This window comes from Trachinotus anak, unplaced genomic scaffold, assembly GCF_046630095.1.
Source record: "Trachinotus anak isolate AG129_WGS33_773 ecotype Australia unplaced genomic scaffold, CSIRO_AGI_Tana_v1 ptg000032l, whole genome shotgun sequence".
Classification (NCBI taxonomy): domain Eukaryota; kingdom Metazoa; phylum Chordata; class Actinopteri; order Carangiformes; family Carangidae; genus Trachinotus; species Trachinotus anak.
The window spans coordinates 9,953,908-9,976,302 of NW_027273883.1; the positions used below are offsets into that span (position 1 = coordinate 9,953,908).

The following is a 22,395-nucleotide window of genomic DNA, read 5'->3' on the forward strand; positions in this document are numbered from 1 at the left end:
GTTCGCCTACAGAGCCAACAGGTCTGTAGACGACGCCGTCAACATGGCTCTCCACTTCATCCTCCAGCACCTGGACTCCTCAGGGACCTATGCCAGGATCCTGTTTGTGGACTTCAGCTCTGCCTTCAACACCATCATCCCGGCTCTGCTGCAGGACAAGCTCTCCCAGCTGAGCGTGCCTGACTCCACCTGCAGGTGGATCACCGACTTCCTGTCTGACAGGAGGCAGCACGTGAAGCTAGGAAAGCACGTGTCTGACTCCCAGACCATCAGCACTGGATCCCCACAAGGCTGCGTTCTTTCTCCTCTGCTCTTCTCCCTGTACACCAACACCTGCACCTCCAGCCATCAGTCTGTCAAGCTCCTGAAGTTTGCAGACGACACCACTCTCATTGGACTCATCTCTGATGGCGATGAGTCTGCCTACAGGTGGGAGACTGACCGTCTGGTGACCTGGTGCAGGCAGAACAACCTAGAGCTAAACGCTCTGAAGACAGTGGAAATGATAGTGGACTTCAGGAAGAGCCCAGCCCCACCCACCCCCATCTCCCTGTGTGACTCCCCCGTGGCTACCGTGGAGCATTTTCGCTTCTTGGGAACCACCATCACACAGGATCTCAAATGGGAGCTAAACATCAGCTCCCTCATCAAAAAAGCTCAGCAGAGGATGTATTTCCTGAGGCAATTGAAGAAGTTCAACCTGCCAAGGACTATGATGGTGAACTTCTACACCTCCATCACTGAGTCCATCCTCACCTCCTCCATCACCATCTGGTACACTGCTGCCACGGAGAGGGACAATAACAGACTGCAGCGTATCATCCACTCTGCTGAGAAGGTGATTGGCTGCAATCTTCCGTCCCTCCAGGACCTGTACACCTCAAGGACTCTGAGGCGTGCAGGGAAGATTGTAGCTGACTCCTCCCACCCTGGACACAAACTCTTTGTGACACTCCCCTCTGGCAGGAGGCTGCGGTCCTTCAGGACCAAAACCTCTCGCCACAAAAATAGCTTCTTCCCATCTGCTATTAGCCTTATCAACAAGGCTAGAGAGCCCCACTGTTGCTGATCAATTGCACCAATCACCAGAAAAAATTCCTTGTATGTGAAAACATACTTGGCAATAAAACTGATTCTGATTCTGATTCTGAAAGAGTCTGCCCAGCTGGGAGTCAAACCAGGGACCTGCTTGCTCAGAGCACTTGTGCCCACATGGTAAGCGCCCCAACCATTTGATCACTCGGTCGCCCCACATTTATTATTTTTATTTCACAAATGAAATGTTTACATTGTGGCAGCATCGTTTCCATTAACATCCCATGTAACATGAAAATTTTAGCACTGTCCTAAAATAGTATCAGTGGTGCTAAATGCATGATCTATTCTCTTGTACAAAACAGACACGCACACACAATCTTGTTCCACAGAGTTTATTTCAGCCGACTCGGGACAAAGAATCTTCACACAATCTTCTGTACAACACTGTTCCCTTCTTTAAAGACAAACAAAAATAAACAAAAAACTAAACAAACACAACAAAAAATTATGTACAAAAATAAAGTATGTTGGAAAAAAAAAAAACATAAACAAAGATACAAGACAAAAATAAAACAGTATTAATGCTTATTTGTGGAGGGCTGCTATAAATAGTGACAATATTTATTTGAGCTTTAGTTTGCTTAACTATGCTGTGAGTGTTCAGTTCATGGCAAATCCTCTCATGATTTTTTTCACTTGATAAGAAGCCAGTAGCACCGCTCTGAGGTCATCCACAACACAGTGTGCCATCGGAGGCTGGACGACATCCGTTCTTAGTTTTTCACATGAATAATGGGGCTCATGCCTCCACGCAGTGCAAAAAGGAAAACAAAGAGAAACAAAAAATACTAACGTCAACACCAACCAGTGAACAAGTAATTCAGTCTCACTGAAAATAAAAATGCTGTCAAGTCTTCCCAAAATCTCTCACCAGGAGAACTTTCTAACACAACTCTTGCTGTGTAACATTTTTCATACTGTATTTTTTACCACATCCAAAGTTTTTGATCAAATTGTAGCTATGATTGACTAATACAATCATCTAAGCAAGCAAGTTGCCTGAAGAAGAGAAAAAAACAGTTCAGTAAAAATAGCCAAACAGCAACATACATTTCATGTCTAAATGTAATCAGGTGTTTCAAAGACACAATTTCTTCATTTTCATGGACGAGTTTGGTTGTTCTTAATTATTAAAGTGTCAAGAACTCAAGAGTAATATTGAAAACATTATCCTTCATATTTTTTTTTACAAAAACAATTCTTGAAACAAAATGTAAAATATGTCATTGTTATTACGTCCTCCAGGAGCTACAACATATTTCCATTAACACAAATAACAAGTGTAAGCCAACTGACTCACAGACAAGGCAAGAAGTGAAGGCAGATGAGCAGAAAAACAAATAATATAACATAGCAGGTGAATGAATATGCAAAAACATACTCAGGAGTCTGTTTAACATAAACATAATAGCTTACAAGCCTGCCATGTTTTGAGTTACAATTATAAATCACTCATATCGACTATGATATAAAAACCATCTCCCAAGCAACTTTAATTTTTTTTTTTTTCCTGCACTGAGCTGACAATCAAATTCTTGCACATTATGCTGAACCAGTTTAAATAGTGTTTTGTTCTCAATGGCAATTTTGATTGTCACTTTTTGGGGTATAAAGCACATGTTGGTTCCAAAGTGAGCAGATGTCTTTCTTAACACCTCTGTTGGTCAATGAGAACAATTTTAACAACAGTCCAGCTTCAGTCTTCGTATGAGACTGACTGTCGAGTGTGCTCATACCTCTTTAGTGATCAAAGACAGGATGCAACACTGTTTTCTTGATACGTATAGCAGTTGTAGTGCCTTCTAGAGACAGCTGGCTTGGTCATGTGAAGCACTGAAATACAGTATAGCAATACATAATACAATAAAAGACACTTAATTCATTATACAGTGTATGTACAACTCTGTTCAAAATGCTCTTGTTAACCGACTCTGACATAACTCTTTCTTTTGGACTTTGTCTTTGCCTTGTGGCTATGCTTCTTTCAAAAAATTAATTTATTATATATCAAACAATTTACAGACTTAACCCATTTCTTTTACCCCTGTATTTTTTTCATTTATATATCTTGTTTGTTTCCCTACATAGCCATAGTGGTCAGGTGCTGATGCCCTAGCAGCCCCTTGCGCCCTCCTCCTGCCCCTGGGTGCCCTCCTCCACTGCCGTGGCCACAGTATTCTTGCAAGTTCTGACGCAACGTGACCAGTGCAGAGCCCAGGCAGGCACGATTTGGAGCCAAGACACCCCCAGGCAGCTGGAAGAGGACAGTGGCCACCCCAGCCAAGCCGTCATCTGTGGGCTCGAGGGTGATGGGCCCCACCTTAAAGGTGGAATAGGAAAAACCCATAAGCTGAGAGAGGAACGGGTCAGAGCGGCAAAAATGCTGGTAGCCGCTGTATGTGGATGGATGGTGATGATGTGAGGCTGGCGTGCCAGTGGTGGTGCTGGCATAGTGGTGGGTGTTCAGGTAGTGCAGTGGCAGGTGCTGGCCACTGTTGCCCCCTCCACCCAAGGTGAGGGGATGGTGGTGGTGAGCTGTGGGTCCGGAGCCCGGGTCATGTTTGTAGGAGACAGCTCCTGCCCTGCCCCTCTGGCCCACCACCACTCCTCCTAACTTGCTTGTGCGGGGATGAGCAAGCGATACAGTGCTGCCCCCAACCCCTCCACCAGCTGAGGGCAGGTAGATGAGCTGAGGCTCCTCTGGCTCAAGGTATATAGTGAGTTTAGCAAAGGGTCTTGACGCCATCTTGGTCATCTCCTGAATGTGGCGACGCTGCTCCCGACGGAAGTCCAGGAACTGCTTAACCTTCCAAAGGAGGACACAGACGGACAGGAATAGGAAAAAGCAGGAGAAGAAAACAGAGAAGAAGACAAAAAGATCTATGTGGGCTTGGTCCTGTCGCAGAAACAGCAAGCCTTGGGACTCTCCCTGTTTGTTGTCAGTTCCCACACCTCTTAGAGCGATGTAGAAGCGGCTGGATTTCAGAGAGTGCACCTCATGGGGGAAGGTGATGACCACACGATCTCGAACAGCACGGACGATCAGCACTGTCTGTGGTTTCCACACAGTGATGTAGGTGATTAGTCCTTCAGCCCGCTCCTCCCTTATTTCTCTATCGGCCCCTGGAGGTTTTGCTTGCAGCTGCAGTGGGTTGTGGGAGAGCACGGGTCCCCCGAGACTGGATGAAGCATTGGCAAACACCTTAATAGGAGACGGAGGTGAATCCTTATCTCCCCCAGTTGCTGTCCCCCGAGTTACTGATTCCTCCTCGATTTTGATGGTGTGAATCCCTGTGTACCGGTCCACATCAACAATGAAGGTGTCATGAGAGTTGGACACATACACCTCAACTTCACCAAAGGTAACATCAATGGTGACCCGAATGTCTACATTGGTGAACTTTGGCTGGGCAGCAAAGAACACTGTGCGCCCTTTGGGGAGGTTGCGAATGGTGGGATCATGGAAGCAGTTGGTCTGGGATGTGGGGTCAAAGCAGCACTCAGTGTCCACGTTGAACTGACGGTAGCATTGACGCCCATTCACTGGTGTGCCATTGAAGGAGTCTTTGCACTTAGCACACTAAATGGAAGAGCAAAAGAAAAACAGTTTGAGCAAAACCCAGTAGTGAATAGAACTAGTTCACATGGTGGTTACCCGTTTTAAATATTGATTTAATCAAAGCAGACAAAGACATTTTTAAAAAATATTATGACATTCTTCTGCCATATAAGAAATTTCTAGCATGTTTCCACCTGTTGCCTGTAGCAGTCTTTGCGGTCACTCTGAGGGCTGCTCAGACAGGAGGAGGTCTCTGTGTTGTTTTGGCAGGGGCAACCTGTGCCATCGTGTTCATTGCATGTGTCTGCGTGGCCATTACATTGACACCTGAAACGAAGAGGACAAAATCCAAACACATGAGAGGAGCTATCCAAACAGTAAAGAGGAGAAAATCTGAACACTGAAAACAAGAAATTTGCTCCTTGACTGTAATAGAAAAACTTTGAGTTTGTGAACCTCAGTCGAACTCTCATGCTTCTTTAACTGTTTTCTGATAAAGAGTTGGTTTGAAGGACTGTGCTCTCCTGGGAGCTGGCATAAGGGAGTTTGTTTCTCTTTTGAGATAGGTACTATCTAGCCCGGTAGCCAGTGACTCCCCCTGGGAAGAGGAAGCACCCTTCAGATCCCACCTGCACTTCAACACACACACAGATTTATATACTTAGTACACTCTTTGTCTTAAACACTGCAGGCTGCAATGCTCTCTGTATTACTGTGTGGCCTTCATTGCAAAGAATAAACTCAAGAAAAGACACTGTGTCTTCAAGTCTTCATTTCAGCTCTCACCAAATAGATTTTTCCACAACAAACAAAAGACAGTCTTTTGAAGTTACCTGACAACTACTTTATGGATGATGGCCATGTTGACTCTTTCGTCAAGCCCAAAAACTCCATCACCACAACACATCCTGTCTCTTCCTCCCAATACATTATGACATATACACTTATGCAGGCAACTGAATATAATGCAAACAGGGTGGAGATAGTAGTAGTAAGTAAAATTAATATCTGGACCTTAACAAAAATCTAAGCACTTAGGAGGAAATGCAAACACTTGGGGAGGAGAATCTCCAAACAGTAAAGAGTCTGTTGCTTCTGAAAATATTAAGTATTGATTTTCTTTTTGTCCTACTTATTAATCTAATTTATAGGCAGAGGAGATTTCCATCTCATTACAAGCATTTTTTTCTGCTCTAAGACCAGACAGAAAAAAACTGCCTGTGATGGCACAGTAAAATAAAAGAAGAGTCAATATTTAGTAGTACAACATGCACTAAGCATTGTATGTTGATGTAGATTAAATCTGACAGGCCTGGCATTGTGTATACACAAAATAATGACAATTGTGGACACTTCCTACAGAGACAGTATAAAGGTCTTTTAAAAAACATTTTAAAGCCTAAAATTATTATTTAGAACACTTTGTCACAGCATTTGAATCCACTGACTGATGAACAGCAAATGTTGCTCACTTCTCACACTTCCCCTGCAGCAGGAAGTAGCCACTGAGGCAGCTCTCACACTTGTCCCCCACACTGTTGTTCTGGCAATTCACACACATGGCATTCTCTTCTGTTGGACCCTCAGACACCCAGTTCTGAATCTGATAAAGAGAAAAAGAGAGATGGATTCTTGAAACGTAACAAGGAGTTAGAATAAAGACAGTGCCCAAGATAGAAAAACAAATAAAGAAAGCACACTCAATTGAGTATTTACTTTGCTTTTACATACAATCCAAATTCAGACACTTACGCTGTTGGGGTCCAGGGTGAAGAGCCGAGGGTTTTCAAGGGCCTTCTTGTGTTCATCCCGGGACAGACACACAGCACTGTTTCCCCTGCAAAACTCCCGACATGGACGACAAGTGCCGCCCCCCTTGGCAGAGCCCACGAACAGTGGCTTACATTTCTCACAGTGCTTACCCTAGAATTGAGGCAAGAAGAAGTCCATATATACAAATGAATATGGAAAAAACTTTGTTTAGAGAGTGTGGATGTTTATTACCATAAGCACTTACTATGGTGTTATTGTGGCACTCCAGACAAACATCTGGTTTGTTAACACCAGCACAGTTGCTGTGTTTGTTGCAGCTGCACTGAGAGGAGCAGTTATCCCCCACAAAGCCAAAGTGACACTGACAAACTCCCGGGGACACACATGTCCCATTCACACAACCTTGTGCACAAACTGGCTCACACTGACCAGAAACACTAAAAGAAAAAAAACAAGAAGAGACGATTTGGGTGAACTTGGGTCCAGTTTTTATTAAAAGCCATAAAGTTAACTATCCTTGTGTATTCAGGGCTCCTGATCTCACCTGCTGAGTATGTACCCTTGTTTGCAGGTGCAGTGGTATCCCTGGGGTAGGTCGTGGCAGTCCTGGGTGCTGTTGCAGTGGTGATGGCCATTAGCACACTCATCCTCCTCTGGACAGTGGAGGAAAGACCAGCTGCTGTTTCTCAGGGGGCAAACGCCCTCACTCACCCCTGGGAGACATGAATAGAGGAAGGTGAGTGAGAATCACATTTAACTGGTTACACTCTACAATCCTCAGATTCCTTTGAATTAATCCGCTGAAATGATATTTCTCACCATCAAGTCCTCCTTGCAGGCAGCGTCCAGCCCCATTGCCCCCACGAGTAGCACACCAGCCACACTGTGGCCTGGCAATGCACTGGGAGCACTGGGTGAGCTGGGAGCACTGGGGAGAGCAAGAGTCCCCCCCAGAGAGCAGACGACCACACTGACCTGCCTCACATCGCAGTGGCACAAAAGATGGGCTCATACACTGGAAGATGGGTAGAGAGGTTAGCTGGATATAGACATGCTTTTAAAAAATAACACAAAAGGTACACTGTAAAGATGAAGCAGGGCAGCCATACCTGCTGCAGTGCCATGCTCCACACACAATGCTGCCAGCCCCCATCAGAGCCTCTTGAGCCAAGACAGAGGCTGCAGTTATGGAGACTGTGACAAGGTGGGGGGCATGGCAGAGGGGGAGAAGACTCCACCTGCATGGGTGAGACGTTGAGTAGTGCATAGCTGAAACATGTCCAGTCATAGGTGGGGTTCACACTCAGGATGCGCCTTGTCTCTCCTGGAGAAATCACAACAAGGTCAGTGTGTTTTAGAGGAACACTTCATGAAAATGCCCTAAATCTCAGCTAAAAAGTAATGCAATATTTTATTTGAGGAGCTCAATTATCTCCAAATTAATATTCATCTGTATCCTACTGGGTGTGGTGATCATGATTACAGAATGAAATGAAAGAAATTCACAATTTATTCAAGCCTGCACCTGTGCGTTTGAACTGGCGAGTCCACATGCATTTTCCAGAGGCAGTACACTTAGGGCAGTCAGAAGCCTCACAGCTGGTCTCAGTGCAGTTGCTGGACAGAAAGATTTCTCTCTGGTTGATCCGACAGTCATGTTCAGATGTGCAACTGACAGAACTGCTGATACAAGCCCCCTCTGGACAGTTTGTGCACCACTTACACTGTAGAGCAGGCTAGAAAATTCAATAAAGAACAGATGTGAGTTGAGAAACAGTCACTGTCTCTATTTCAGCTAGTGATGGTGGTTGCATAGTTGTGTTGTATGTTACCTGTGATGGACTTGAGAATGTCTTAGGGTGTCGTGCCAAGCATTCACTGCAGGTCTTCAGTCTGCGACACTGGTCTGGCTGACGAGGGGTTGGGGAACAGGGAGACTGGCCAGTGAAACAGCCCATTCTGATGGAGTGGGACAGAGTGAATAAGTTGGATGTATTTTCATAGTGGCTGCACATAACATCAAACTCAAAAACAGGATGCCACTGATTTACTAATTTGCCTTCAGCCAAATCAGTTACCTCTCAGCAGTATCAGAAGAAGCGCAGCTTCCCCTGCACCATACGCAGCTGCCTGTGGTGGTGTTGCAGGCTTCTGGTGTGGGCAGCACGGCACAGGGGTCAGAGGGCACAGTCAGGGTTAGGAGTCTGCCCAGTGTGACACCATTAAAGCCTCCTGACAGGAAGAGACGGCCACCCCAGCTTGTCATGGCAAGAGACACTGAACGATTTACTGGATCTCCTACAGCTGAGACTGAAGGAAAGAGATGAAACGTGTTTAGGTTACAGTGTGCTAAATTATGATTTGACCATAACTGAAGCTGCAGGAAGATGCCAAGATGGTCACCTGGTTGTATCCAGGTGTTACAGTTGATCTGATACAGAGACACTGAGTTACTGTAGTCTTCTGCTTCTGTCCTCCCCCCAACAATGACCATGGTGTCTTTGATCAGGGCTGCAGCGTGGAAGAAACGGGACAGGGGCTGCGTAGCAAAGAGAAGATACAGCAAGAAAAGATAAGTTATCTCTATGCACTGGACAGGACTGGACTGGACTGGTGATGTGGTCAGTTTCTTACCTTATTACCCTGCGAAGGGACCAGTAGAGACCAGGTGAGGTTGGGGTAGTATAGACTGTAGAGCTCGCCTGAGGGCTCCACTGTCTCCACATGAAAACGGTAGCCTCCAAAGACATAGACGGCATCAGTCTGCTCATGGTAGACTGCAGAGTGGCCATATAAACCTGATTGAGGAGGAAAAAGAAAAAAAAAAATAGTTTGCGACATCTATGTTTGTGTTGTCTATTTTTACACATTTTCAAAATGTAATCCTGAATTTCTCTGTGAAGTAGATTAACAAATTAACTGTTTTCGTAATTGTGGTGGTGGTGCATCAGTAAGTGAGGTATAGACTGAATTAAAACTATGCAACAATGCTTAAAAAACAGAAGGCCTCAAAAACCTGTAGGTGGTGTGCCAGTGTGTGGGGCAATGGTCCAGTTCCCAGAATAAGGGCTGAATTCCAGAAGATGGTGGTTGAAGCCATTCTCTGGAGAGTAACCTCCAATCAACAGCACAGAGGAGTCTCTGCGTACAGTCAGAGTGTGGCCGGCCACCGGGGGCAACACTGAGCTCTGCCCGAGTAGAAGAAAATATAATTTGTCAGAGGTATTAAAGAAAACACTTGAGACTTTTCAGATATTTTGTATTTATATTTTAAATCTAATCCTCACCTTGTGTTCCCTCCAGACTAAACTGCTGAGATTGAGACTCCAGGTATCCATGGCAACACCATTTTGAGTGACACCGCCTACCACCAACATGAAGTTGTGAGTGGCTCCGTGGTTTCCAGAGCCAGACTCATGACTGGTCAGCAGTGCAGCGGCGTGGTGATAGCGAGGGCTAGGAGTCGAGCCTTCTTCCACAGAACTTGTCAACATTTGGGTCCAACGATGCTCCAACACAGAGTATCTAAATGAACCAGGGACAAAACGCATTATTATACACACATATAGACAGTACATGTCCTATATACATACAGTATAATAAACTTTAAAGGTTTGATGACATTAATGCTACTCAGAACAGTCTCAGGTTACATGCCCCTACCTGTAGACATTTCCCAGAATGCCCTCTGACAGAGAAAGTCCTCCATACATCCAAAGATTTCCCTGTGGTCCAGACACCAGAGAGTGGCCCACCCTGTGGAGGAACCTGTGGGCCTGGTTCTGTGGAGCAACAGTACATATGAATGTGTGTTTGTGTGTTAAATTCATGATGTGCAGATTAAAACGTTTTCTTTTACTGTTTATGTTATGTTGTGGTCCTACCTTTGTCAGCTGTGTGTCCAACAGTGTTTCCCAGACCAGACTGTTGGAGTCCCGAGGAACAGAGCAGTCTGAGCCAGCCCAGTTGTCTGAGCACACACACAGTCCCAGAGACTGAGACAGACAAAACATAATGGTTAGCAATGCAGGAAAATTTGTTCTCTTGTTTTATTGTATTTCAAAATTCCTAAAGCTCAACCTGAATTTCTTGCATAAAGTATTCTTATAAGTGAAGATTATTATGAACACATCACAACAAATCAGACTGAACGACTACAAATTTTAATCATTCACAATCACTTCTAGTCCCAGAAATAAATTGTCCCTGTGGCCAAAGAGCAACTTGTCACAAATCTTACTGTATTACAAGCTCCTCTTCCTTCTGCTATTCCACAATCCTGAGGGCACATGGGCCGGTCACAGTGGGGTCCCCCATATCCCTGAGGGCACTGACACAGCCCACTTTGGCACTGGGCTCCACCTGGACACACAGGTGATGCCTCTTCACCCTCATCAGAGCTCTGTTGACACCGCCGCACCCAGAAAGATGCATTGAAGCCTTGAGGTTTGTTTGAAGAGACGTTGGCTTCAAAGTACACTGAGATCACACCTGGAGGCAAAACGTACAATATTGTGAAAGTGACTTATCAAAATGAATAGTGTACTTATTAGTAAATGAGTAGGTTAAGCTGCTGGCAAAAATTTAAGTGTTCAAGTTTGAAGGATACCTGAGGTGGCCTCAACTGTGATAGGCTGAGTCCTTGTGGTGCCACAAAATGCTCCAATTAGATTATGATCTGAATGTACAACTCCATTAGCCAGAAAACGAGGAAGGCCATCAAACACATAGACATATGAGCTCTGCAAAATAAAACATAGGTAATGTTAATGGAGACAGATAAGGGAATAGTACAATTTTTGATGCTATAGTATAGCTAACATGTTCATTTGTACTCACTTTACAATATGTATGGGAGTCTGGGTGCAGAGTGAGGGCTACAGGGGGACACAGCTGTCTAGGCAGACAAGGTGCCAGGTTTTCAGTCACAGACAGGACCCACAGGCAATGAGAAAGTCCTCCTTTCCCCTCTGTACCACTTCGCCATCCCAGAGAAGAGGAGAGAGGTATGGTGGAGGATGAGGTGGAGGAGAGCAGCACAGAACGGCCCTGGCACTGGCGGTAACATGTGCCGTTGTTCCTATTGGACAGAGAAAGTCATGATGAAAGAATGTGTAAATATAAAAATGAACTGAAGACAGTTCACACTTTGTACATATATCAGCGTAATCGCCACTCCTTGATTTCAAGTTTTGTTTTTTTTTTGTTTAGACACAAAATAAATACAATCTGGCCATTAGACTTTAAGTATAAGGTGAAGATCTCCTTACCTAGGGTCTCCGTAGTAACCAGGCAAGCAGGATTCACAGTGTGGTCCTTGAGTGTTGTGGGTGCAGTAGCATTGGCCTGTCTGGTTGTGACAGTAGCCTCGGAGAGGGTCACCATGGCCATTACACTCACAATGAACACAGCCACCACCACCAGCCAGAGCTGAACCAAAGCTACCTGGACGGCAGTGCTCACAGTGAGGTCCTGTCGTCCAATCTGAAAGACAGAGAAAGAATGTCAACAAAGGAAATTTTAACTAATGCAGTTTCAGTTTCATGAATTGTGAGTATGATTTTACTTCATAATTGTCCCTATGCGACAGTAAATTTTTTACGTTACTTCAAAAATAACTGAAAACAATCAACTGAAACCTTTCTATTAATGTCTTACCCTGGCATTCGTCACAGATCCCTGGAGCAGTAATACAGGTGGAGTGGAAGTTGCAGCCACAGTCCACATCACATTCAACACCACTCAGAACCAGAGTGGCAGGGTCAGATGTCCAGCCTAGAGAACATTCACACTCAAACCGTGGGCTCCCGCTACATTGACCCTCACGACATTCATTGTAGCATCTGTGGGAGGGGGAAAATTGTGCAGTTCAAAATGTCCTTTTTTCCAGATTTAAAAAAGCTATTTTGATAACCAAATGGGAAAGGTGATGAATAATTTTAGGTTAAGAGAGCTGAAGCATGAAACAGCAGAGGAACATATTTTAGGTGAAGTGTCTCACGTCTGGTTGCAGTGCAAAGTGCCATCTCCTGTGTATCCTCTCTCACAGTGGCACTCATAGGAGGTGGGAGTGTTGATGCAAGTGGCGAAGGGGTGACAGTTGTGGAGACCCAGCCGGCATTCCTCGACATCAGGGCACGTGGGGTAGGACCAGATCGCATCTTGCTCATCATCATCCAAGTGCTCCAGCTCCATCTCCATATCCAGTGGTCGAGGAGGGGCTGAGGTCTGGGGCTCAGGGCTGGAAGAGCAGGACACAAGGAGACATGAAGAGGACAGGTAAATATCCATCTATCCAACCATCCATTTTGCTTTACCTCTAAGTTCCCGAATAGTTTCAAGCATAAAGTTGGTTGACATTCTAAGATATATGAAGGTTTCAGAAAGCAAAGGCTCTCCTATATAACTGAAGCTCTTGTCTTACAAAAAAGCCATATGCTTACAGACAGCTTACTGTGTCATGTCATGACAGTGTCATAAGAAATAACATACTTGGCAGCCCGGGCTTCAGCCACAGCCACACTGCAGTTATACACAGAGGGATCGTCCATTCCTGCCCAGTCTCCCCTTAAACATCTAAAAAGATGAGTGGGAAACAATAAATACAAGATCACAATAAAAACAATGACTATTAACATATCAGCAATTTGATATTAAAATGATTCTATAAGTAATTTGAATAAGTGCTATGTTGGCACTATATGTACTTTCTCTGTACAGTCTACTTGTTTAAGAATTGTTATATATTTGTCATACTTACTTTCCAATCGTAGGATTGTTGTAGTCACCACACCAGCCACACTGGAATGTCCGGAGGCAGTCTGTGCATGTGTTTAAAGCTGAACATTGCTTACACTGGGGAACTGAATGAACGCTGACAGGTGAGAGAGTAGAAAATGAGAATATTAGATTACTGATCTGAAGTTAATTTCAATTCAGTGACTGGAAAAAATACCAAATTTCTGCCCTGAAACCTTCTATTTTAAAATTTAGAATTTGTTTTTTCTTGTTTTTATTTAAGTAATGTGAGCATACTGCTTTGTGTGTTCAAGTTAAGTTCTAAAACTAACAGGAAACCACATTTTCAACTGCAAATTACTATTATTAATGGTGTTTAGAAAATGTCCTCATTTTACCTGTCATACCAGTCTCTGCACTCTCCATAGGGATATTTTGTGAGGTAGGCAGCAAAATAGAAGCAGGCCTGGGCGGACTCACACCATGCACACTGGCTGGAGTTAGAAAGGCACTCACCACATGTCTTTCTCCTTTGCAAGACAAAAAGATGGCCAGAGAGGAGGACAATAAGGTTAAGTTGAGTGGTTCTTGTGTAAATCAAGTATGATTTGTTAATAATAGTTTTTCCAACTCACTGGTTGCAGACTCTAGGACAACCCCTTGGGTCACGTATGGATCCATCTAGTCTCCCCCGTCGACTGCACTGGTAGTCACCTTTCTTGCTGGAATTTATCTGCCACTCACAGTATGGGTCCTGCAGGCCAAAGTTAGCTTTCCATGAGTCAGGAACAGAGTTGCTCCCAATTGAGCTATATAATATCAGTAGCATAGTGACATTATGTCAAGATTTTGAGATATTATCTGTGTTGTACCTGAGTACAAGCAGAGCAGTCTCTGTACTCTTCACACAAGGTGCACTGCTGGGGTGCCAACAGCAGATGGCGCTGATCTTCATCCTTGCCTTCACCTTTCTCCCCCTCGGGGCAGAGTTCAAGGTCTGGGCCATCCCGCATCAGGCAGCGGGACAAAGATGGGCACCAGCCACAGGACTGGTCAGACAGACATGCCAAACAGGACATGTACCCTGAGCAGGAACCTGAGCGGTAGGGCTCCAAGAACAGGAAGGAGATTTCCTAGAAGGAGAGCAAGTTATTGGGAAAGAGGATATGGGATAAAACTTTTGCATTTGTCTCATAACTGAAAGAATCTCACTGTGCAGAAAAATAACAGAAATGAAAATGTGCCAGAAGCACCAAATTAAATTTTCATTTATTTATTTTTTTTACTCTCTCAATGTATGCAGACTAAACATATTTGCTGTTGTGGAGAAGCACAAGTTGAACTGTACTGGTACTCACACTCCCTCCAGGCAATGTTCTGTTCCAGGTCAGGGCCATCTCACTGGTCTGACCTGAACCCGAGTTGTTAAGGTACCCTTCAGCCTGCACGAGGTAATGGTTGCCCCTGGTCAGGTTAGAGAACAGTCTACTCCCATCTGCGCGAGCCAGCAGCTTCAGCTCCTTCTCCTGCTGGGCTGCCCAACGACCCACCACCTCCTACTCCGATAATCAAGAGATGCATACAGGATCAGGAAGAGAAAGAGAAAGTGGAGAAGAGTTAAGTAAAAACGTCCATACTTAATTGCTGCTAATTTAATCTATCTCTAAAATTTAATTTAAAATATAACTTGTATCTTTTAGAATTAAATTACCCTTCCAAAATATGCATAATGTAATATTCTGTTATAAGGTAGTGAATTTAAATGAAAATCATACAAGATCTCAATCTATTACAATAGTTTTCCACAATCCACTGCACTATAGTACATGATTAATTTTTGGGGATTCAACACTTCAGCAGTAAAACTGTCAAAAAGTCACATATGTATTCTTAATGTCAAGTAAGGTTGATATAATTCATACTAAACACAGACCCAATGCAGGATACAGCAGATATACAGGGAGGTGATTTGGATGCCTGCCTTTCAATAGTAACAATGTTTTCCCACGTGGGACTAAAATCACTAAATTGTCCAGTGAAAATTATATTATAAGAACTTGTTTACAGAAAATAATCCTATCAATACCTTCTAATTTTAGACAGGCAATTTGTTTTACAAATTATTTATTCAATTAAAAAACGCTGACATCACTTTCCCTCACCAGTTGGCTGGAGTTAGGCCCTGATGCCATTCGAGCCTCAAAATGGAGCCTCTGGATGCGAGCCCACATGGATACAGTCTCGATGGGAGCGAGTGCTGGTGGGGGGGCCCCCCACAATGGGTGTATGAAGCCCCTGAACTGTAGGGCTACATCCATTTCTGTGGTGGGGCTAAGGATGATGTTGGTGCTGCGGAGGATGGAAACCTAGCGAAGGGGTGAGGAGGATGAAGGATAGAGGAGGATGGATGGAAGTGGAAACACATCAACAGAAGCACTATTCTCTACAAACTGCTCCACAAGTTTGACAAACTACTTAAAAAGGGAATCTTCTCTATGAGCACATTGCAGAGCAAACAGAGAGCAAAAAGAGAAGTGAGCACTGGAGTCAACAGGTTAAAAAGGCAAAAGCACAAAGGAGTGAACAATAAAAGAGAAACAATCATAATTTCAAGGTAGAGAACTGCAGTAGGGTCAAAGTGTCAAAGCAATGTTGGAGGAAGGAAGGAGGGATAAGTATAAGCAGAGAGGGAAGTAGTTACAACTACAACTAATACAGTTAGCACTTGAGATTTGGACTCTGTACCTTGTCAGGCTGGGAGTCGTTGCGGGGGTGCTGGAAGGTGAGCAGGTGCAGTCCTGGGACATAGTTCTCGGTGCGACAGGAGTGGAGGGAGGTTAGGAAAAGGGTACGCTCCCCCCACCAGCCGTACGCCCCTGAGATCTGGTCCACACGGCACGCACTTCGCTCTGTGAGACCGAGAGGGAGAGGTCAGCACACAAAAAACACATCTGACCTCTTAATATCTCATAATACAGCAGTTTCCTAAAGTGTACCACTGTACTGAAACAGATGTGATCTGTGACTTTTGTGTGACATGTATTCAGAGGGAGTAACAACACATGACCTCATTGCACCAAAGGAAGTATCCGACTGGACAGGCAAGTCACAACCATGGTCTGAGTAGCCTGTCCAATCTCAGCTTGGTGTAGTCAAGTCACTGTGCTCCATCTCTGAAACACGCCCAACATGAGTCTAGTCCCTCCCATGCCAACTCCCAACATCTTTTTTTTTCCTCAGTGTGACGCTTCACTTCTGCCCTCCTTCCTCCCTTCATGGGTCTCACCTGACACTGGTAGGCAGGACTCATTCTGAACACACCAGCCAAATTCTCCAGGGGCACGGGCCAGAAAAGCTGGAGTGCCACTGAACACTAGACAGGACTGGCAGTCAGACAGGAAGCGCGCCAGGCCCAGGCAACCAGTACTGCCACACTGTGAACATAAAACAGGGGTTATACATTGCAGTGATAATCCTGAAAGATCTGTAAAGACACTTGAAAGCTTAAAATGTTTTGAGTGTCTGATAATGTCTGAGGGGCTATATAAATAAAATATTTTTACAATGCATTTGTATGCATCAGGCAAAGACAGGAGGTCTGTTTTGGTGTGCTTGTGCTGAGGGAAACGTTACCGGATTAGTGGGTTGGTACTCTCGACACCGGCCTTCACACCAGCTGCACTCCGGGTTCTTGAGGCACATACTTTCATCCAGCGCCTCAGCACAAACAGCATCCTGGTAAGGTAACACGCACACAGAGGTACACACAATGATTTTGTTATCCCTGGTTACATATTTTTTTCTCACTTCTCCCATCAGCCTTTAAACGGATTAGGCAAATTTGCCAGTCTTACACATAATAATAATAATAACAACAATATTATTATAACATTAAGACACCTACACTCACCCTGTCACCTTGATCACTACTGACAAACAGTGGAACTTTGTAAGCCACCAGGTCTCCACGGGCAACACCACTGTAACCCCCCGCAACCAGCAGCACTCGTCCTTCCATCACAGCAGCAACATGTGAGTAACGTCCACGCACAGAATCCCCACCTGCGAAAGAAAGTAAGTTTTGTAGGCGCTGTGTGGGCACGTGCACAAGTAAGTATTTGTATTTATATATATATATATATATATATATATATATATATATATATATATATATATATATACACACACATACATATATATATACACATACATACATATATATATATATATATATATATATATATACACATATATATATACACACACACACACACACACACATATATATATGTATAGTATTTATAAATGAAAACTGAACTGTATGTCACTGTATGTGAGAGTTGTGACACAAGATGAAGTCTAAAAGAACTCACGGAATGACCATCTCTCCCCAGCAGACACCCACTGGTGACAGCCCAGATGGTAAAAGAAGATCTCCTCATCATAGCACTTCTCCTCTTGGTAGTGAATATGTACATTCCCCCCTGGGAGAGTAGGGCAGGAAGAAAGAGGGATAAATATACACAGCACTGCACTGCATGGATTGTGTCTGCTAATTTTGTCGATGCTCACCATAAACCACCATGTAGTTTCCAATGACAGTGGCTGTGTGGAAAGCTCTCTCTCTGGGGCCTGTAGCTGGGAAACGGGAACGGAAAGATGTCCAAAACCGCCTGTCCACATGGAATACGTCTGTGTTGTTCACCCTCACGCTAAACCTAAAAATCAAAACAAACCAAAACAAACAAAACAAAAAAAAAAAAACATATAGCAAGGTTACTTCTAGTATCTATAAAGTTTCTGCATATCTTTTATTTACTTGTTGAATTATTCTTAAAACACTCTCTGGGTAACCACTTTATTTACATAAATAATTTCTATTTTTTTTTCTTTTTCTGGAGTGCTTACATTAACTTAATTTATTTTATCTAATCTAATGCAACAAATAGTTTACATTTTACTATCTGTGAACAACAATAATAATAATAATAATAAAAAGATACACATCTGCAAATCCCCAGACAAATAGACATGCACGTCAAAACTAGGCAGCGAACTCTTCCCCTTCCGCCATTAAAACCAGAAATGGAAAAGAGAATCCTCTCTATGAGCACATTGCAGAACAACAAACTGAGAAAAAAAGAGAAGTGAGCAAAGTTGACACACAACCTCATTTTCTTTCTCTTCTCCTACAGGTTGTGTGTATTACTGTATCCAGTATACTCATACATGACAGCGTTGTATACCTGGCTGTGGTGGGCCTGTGGCCTCCGTAGACTAGCAGTGTCCTGGATGGGCTGTGGAACACCATGGAGTGGCCAGCGGTGGCCGGGGGTTTACCACCAGTGGGTTGAACTGTCTCCCACCGTCCAGAGCCACGCAGGCCAAACCGATGCAGAGAAGAGGAAAACATATCCTCCTCAGTGCGACCTGGGAAATGAGTTTGGTTAAGATTTATTTCTCAGGAGATAAATGTATGTCAATCCAAATACAGACTGCAAGGTGACAATGTAATATGAAACCCACCCCCAAATACATAGAGATAATCATCTACTACAGCTGCAGCATGATTAGCCAGTTTAGGAGCACCACGTGTATTTGAAAAGCCAAGCTGTTGCCAGTCATCGTGAAGAGGCCGGTACATCCAGACATCACTGGCCAGCGAGCCGTTGGCTAGCTCTCCTCCAAAGATAACCATGTTACCCATCCACTCTACTGCTGTGTGGGAATGACGAGCCACCTGGCAGCACAGGAGAGTGAAAGAGTGCAGGAGAGAAAGGAATGACATTGGAATAAAAAACAATAAATGGGAAGACTTACATTCATGTTGACTATGTTTACATATACACAAATAAAACAGGTAACTGGGAGAAATCAGGAAATAGAAGAACACATTTACTTGCACAGCAAAGACCTGATTACTATAAAAGCTGCATTTAAACACATAGTCTGTAAACACATCTGGCATATTTCAAATGTATTTATCATATGACGCTTTGGGCTATGGAGTTTTGTTGCCATGGTACCTAGAAAGACAACACAGCAAGAAGACGAGTTTTATGAATGATCTACTGTTCAGCTGTGTAAACCAACTTTGTGAGCTTCAGTTTATGCTAGACTTTGTGTTGCAGTATGTCTTTGAATACTTGCTACAACTTATTTTGTTTCTGTTCATCCTGCTGCCAAGAAATACATTTTTTCCAGCAGAATTCTAACCATGTTGACAGGTTTTAAGGAAAACCAGGTTTCTTGTTTAACTGATGTTTTGAGGATCAGGTTACTGCAGCAGGCTGATCGTAACTGGGTCACTCGCACACGTGGAAGCACAAAAAATAAGATGTAAGAGCAGGAGTTGGCTAAAACCGTGTGTGTGTGCGTGCGTGCGTGCGTGCATTTGTATGTATATATCCACAAACCACTTACAGGAGAATGGCCATAGGACCTGCTTTCCCATTGGTTAGATGTGAAATTGTACTTGATCAAGTCCCCGAGAGCTCTGTTCAGATCAAACCCTGCAGAGAAAAGAAGCAATATTCAAACATACACTAGTGTCATTAATTATCAACAACACTACCAGATCCAGAGAGGAGCAATATCAAAGTTGGTTAAAACTTAAAATCAAATAGAAATTCTTTTGAAGTGATCAACAGTGTTACAACTTAGAGTATAATAAATCAACTGAAAAATGTAGTGACTAACTTTGAACTAGTGTGTTAAAAAAAGGGGGTGGAGGGTGGCTTTCCTCGCTAAATATTAGAAGTTTACATCAGAAGAAATAAGCAGTATGTCACTCTCACCTCCAAACAAGTACATGGCTCCAGTGGATGACAGATACACGCCACCAGAACCCGTCCTGGGTGGCGTGTAGGGGTTTCCCTCACTCACACGCCACCACTGCCCCACCCCGTTGTCAACATGGAGACCAAGCTGGCAGCTGTGACCCAGGAAGCCTGGGTTACACAGACAGCGCTCTCCTTTCTGAGATTAAACATGGAGAACAGTTAAAGCCTAGTATTCAGTGTTTCAATAAACTGCACAACTGATATAATTAAGGTGTATTCAGGGAAGGACGAGTAACCCTTTGGCTGACGACTGTTGGCTTTGTCTATTCATTCAATTTTCCCATTCCCTACTCTTACCTTGTCACACTGGCCTCTCATAGAACAGTCCTTAGAGCACAGAGGAGTTGTACAAGCTGCTCCGCCCCAATCCTGATGGCACTGGCACTTTGATGTAGAGGAATCACAGCGGCCATGACCACCACAGGCGCCAGGACACAAAGAGAAGGTGTAGGTTGCGTTGAAGCCCAGGAGGTTGTAATTAGCATCACTGAAGAGATGAAGCAGCATCTGGGACAAGGACATTAAATAACAGACATAAAGTTAAGTTATTTGCCATATTTGCTTCAGCTTCTCACTGGTTATGTCTTAACTGGTTACCTTGCCAGACTTTGCTTCAATGGGTTGAGGCAAAGTGTTGCCACTCAGACTGGCTAGGAGAGGGCTCTGGTAGGAGTCACCATCATAAACAAACAGGTAATCATAGGTGCACTCTGTGTCCATGAAGGTGAAATTCAAGACAATGCGGTGACTGTTGCTGGGAGCTGGAAGATATAAAACAGGTAGTGAATACCAGTGTGATTAATCTTGAACTAATATTCATTTCTGCTAAAAACTGACTCTAGGTTATAAATCACTATTTAAATACCAATGACATACCCAAGACAATATCTTATCTAAGTAATACTACCTTTGATAAGCCACTCGCAGTTCCCATTGACAGAGTAGTTTCCTGGGCCATCTGTGACATAGCCTGGTGGTCCCCTCAACACTTGCCTGTGGCCCTTACAGTCCCCTGCCTGGCACACAGGTGACTTAGCCAATAGCAGAAACACTAAGAGGAAGGAGACAGGGAGGGGGGATGCCATCACTGGCACTGCCTGCATGATAGAGAGAATGATTTGGTGTAAGTTCTTGTAGACACATCTGCACCAAAAATACGCAGTAATTGACATTTCTATTGGGTCTACCACTCGGTCTACTACACAAGACAGAGAAAGTATGCTGGCAGAATATAGGAAATTGTTTCTATTAGGAATACATATGTGGCCTGGTGGTCCCACAAACAACTTTGTGTGGCCCGTTTTCATGGTTCTCTTTTGTTGACTATTTCAATGCAAGTCACTTCAAGTTTAAGTCTGCAATGCCATTCCCGCTGCACAATTGCACAGACTTAACAGCGGATTAAGTCGAACAGATTAAAATGCTTGATGCGCACTGCGAGACTCAGAGGGAGCCTCTGGAAAAAATATTCTGATGGAGCTAACAACTGTTAGCCCAGTTTACAGCAGGGTTAGCTCAGTAGAACAGCCTCACAAATATAACACCAACGTTAAACTGAGGTTTTCACACACACCGGTAACGATGTATACCAAGAACGCTATACGTAAACATCGCGTTTACTAACTGCGTTTCTTACAACAAACTCGCTAAATGATAAACCAGCTAGTTTCAGCTCTCCGCAGGCTATCATAACAAAGCTAATGTTAGGTGTTGCTCAGCTAAACAAGCTAACCGAATACCGTTAACAGCCTGGGGCCGTTAGTCGTTTAGTTTGTAAGACTGCATTATCAAACTCACCAGTTCCTGTCTCTTAGGCCCCATGGTAATTTACATTTTCGGCGACCCTTTAACGATAGCTACCACATGAGCCAAGTTTACGTTATCAAGTGCTCAAGACTGGCAGCTAGCTTAGTTAGCTTGTAGCGTCTGATTCGGGAGAACCGCAGCGGGCAGCCGCTGACTGGGGCGACAGCACAGTGCTCTGCTAGCTTGTTCTCTAGCTAGCGGTAGCAGCTCCGCCAAATCCAGATGCGCAATCGTTAGCGGCTGCAGAAACCAGAATCCAGGCTGCAGATAAGTCACTCTGGGGTGTAATTAATCATTATGTATTACAAAATTATGTTTCTAGAAGTCATCGCCATGACTCAAGTAGGAAATGCTGCTCGCTAACAACGAAGCCCTTTAACAGCATCGACGCGATTCCTCCGGTCCATCTCACGGACAGATGCCCGTTGTTTCAGTGTTTATGGCTGGCGAGCAGTAACCAGTGGTTGCCAACACAAAAGACAGCGGCATGTCCCACACTGCCATCCAGTGGAGACGGGAAACAATATTTAAACATCTGGATATAGACCACACAAGGAGAATGCGTTCATCATAAATGCA

General features: G+C 44.0%; 1 protein-coding gene across 1 annotated transcript; it reads right to left on the reverse strand.

Annotated features, from left to right (window-relative positions):
• Positions 1-1,414: 1,414 nt before the first annotated feature.
• megf8 (multiple EGF-like-domains 8) lies at positions 1,415-22,240 on the reverse strand. The gene is made up of 44 exons (XM_071470805.1): positions 21,808-22,240; positions 20,918-21,107; positions 20,608-20,771; positions 20,308-20,517; positions 19,966-20,146; positions 19,592-19,680; positions 18,695-18,908; positions 18,415-18,598; positions 17,741-17,886; positions 17,542-17,652; positions 17,079-17,230; positions 16,802-16,903; positions 16,455-16,602; positions 15,914-16,077; positions 15,331-15,534; positions 14,527-14,724; positions 14,041-14,301; positions 13,804-13,922; positions 13,567-13,698; positions 13,191-13,304; positions 12,923-13,006; positions 12,432-12,671; positions 12,089-12,273; positions 11,701-11,914; positions 11,270-11,510; positions 11,040-11,172; positions 10,671-10,921; positions 10,315-10,425; positions 10,094-10,212; positions 9,718-9,955; positions 9,447-9,618; positions 9,065-9,228; positions 8,834-8,969; positions 8,509-8,740; positions 8,263-8,389; positions 7,956-8,166; positions 7,540-7,754; positions 7,250-7,445; positions 6,975-7,143; positions 6,675-6,867; positions 6,410-6,580; positions 6,130-6,260; positions 4,852-4,984; positions 1,415-4,678 (listed from the first exon to the last, which is right to left on the reverse strand). Exons 1-44 carry the CDS (start codon positions 21,829-21,831, stop codon positions 3,179-3,181), a joined length of 8,673 nt encoding a protein of 2,890 aa, XP_071326906.1. The 5' UTR covers positions 21,832-22,240; the 3' UTR covers positions 1,415-3,178.
• Positions 22,241-22,395: the final 155 nt, after the last annotated feature.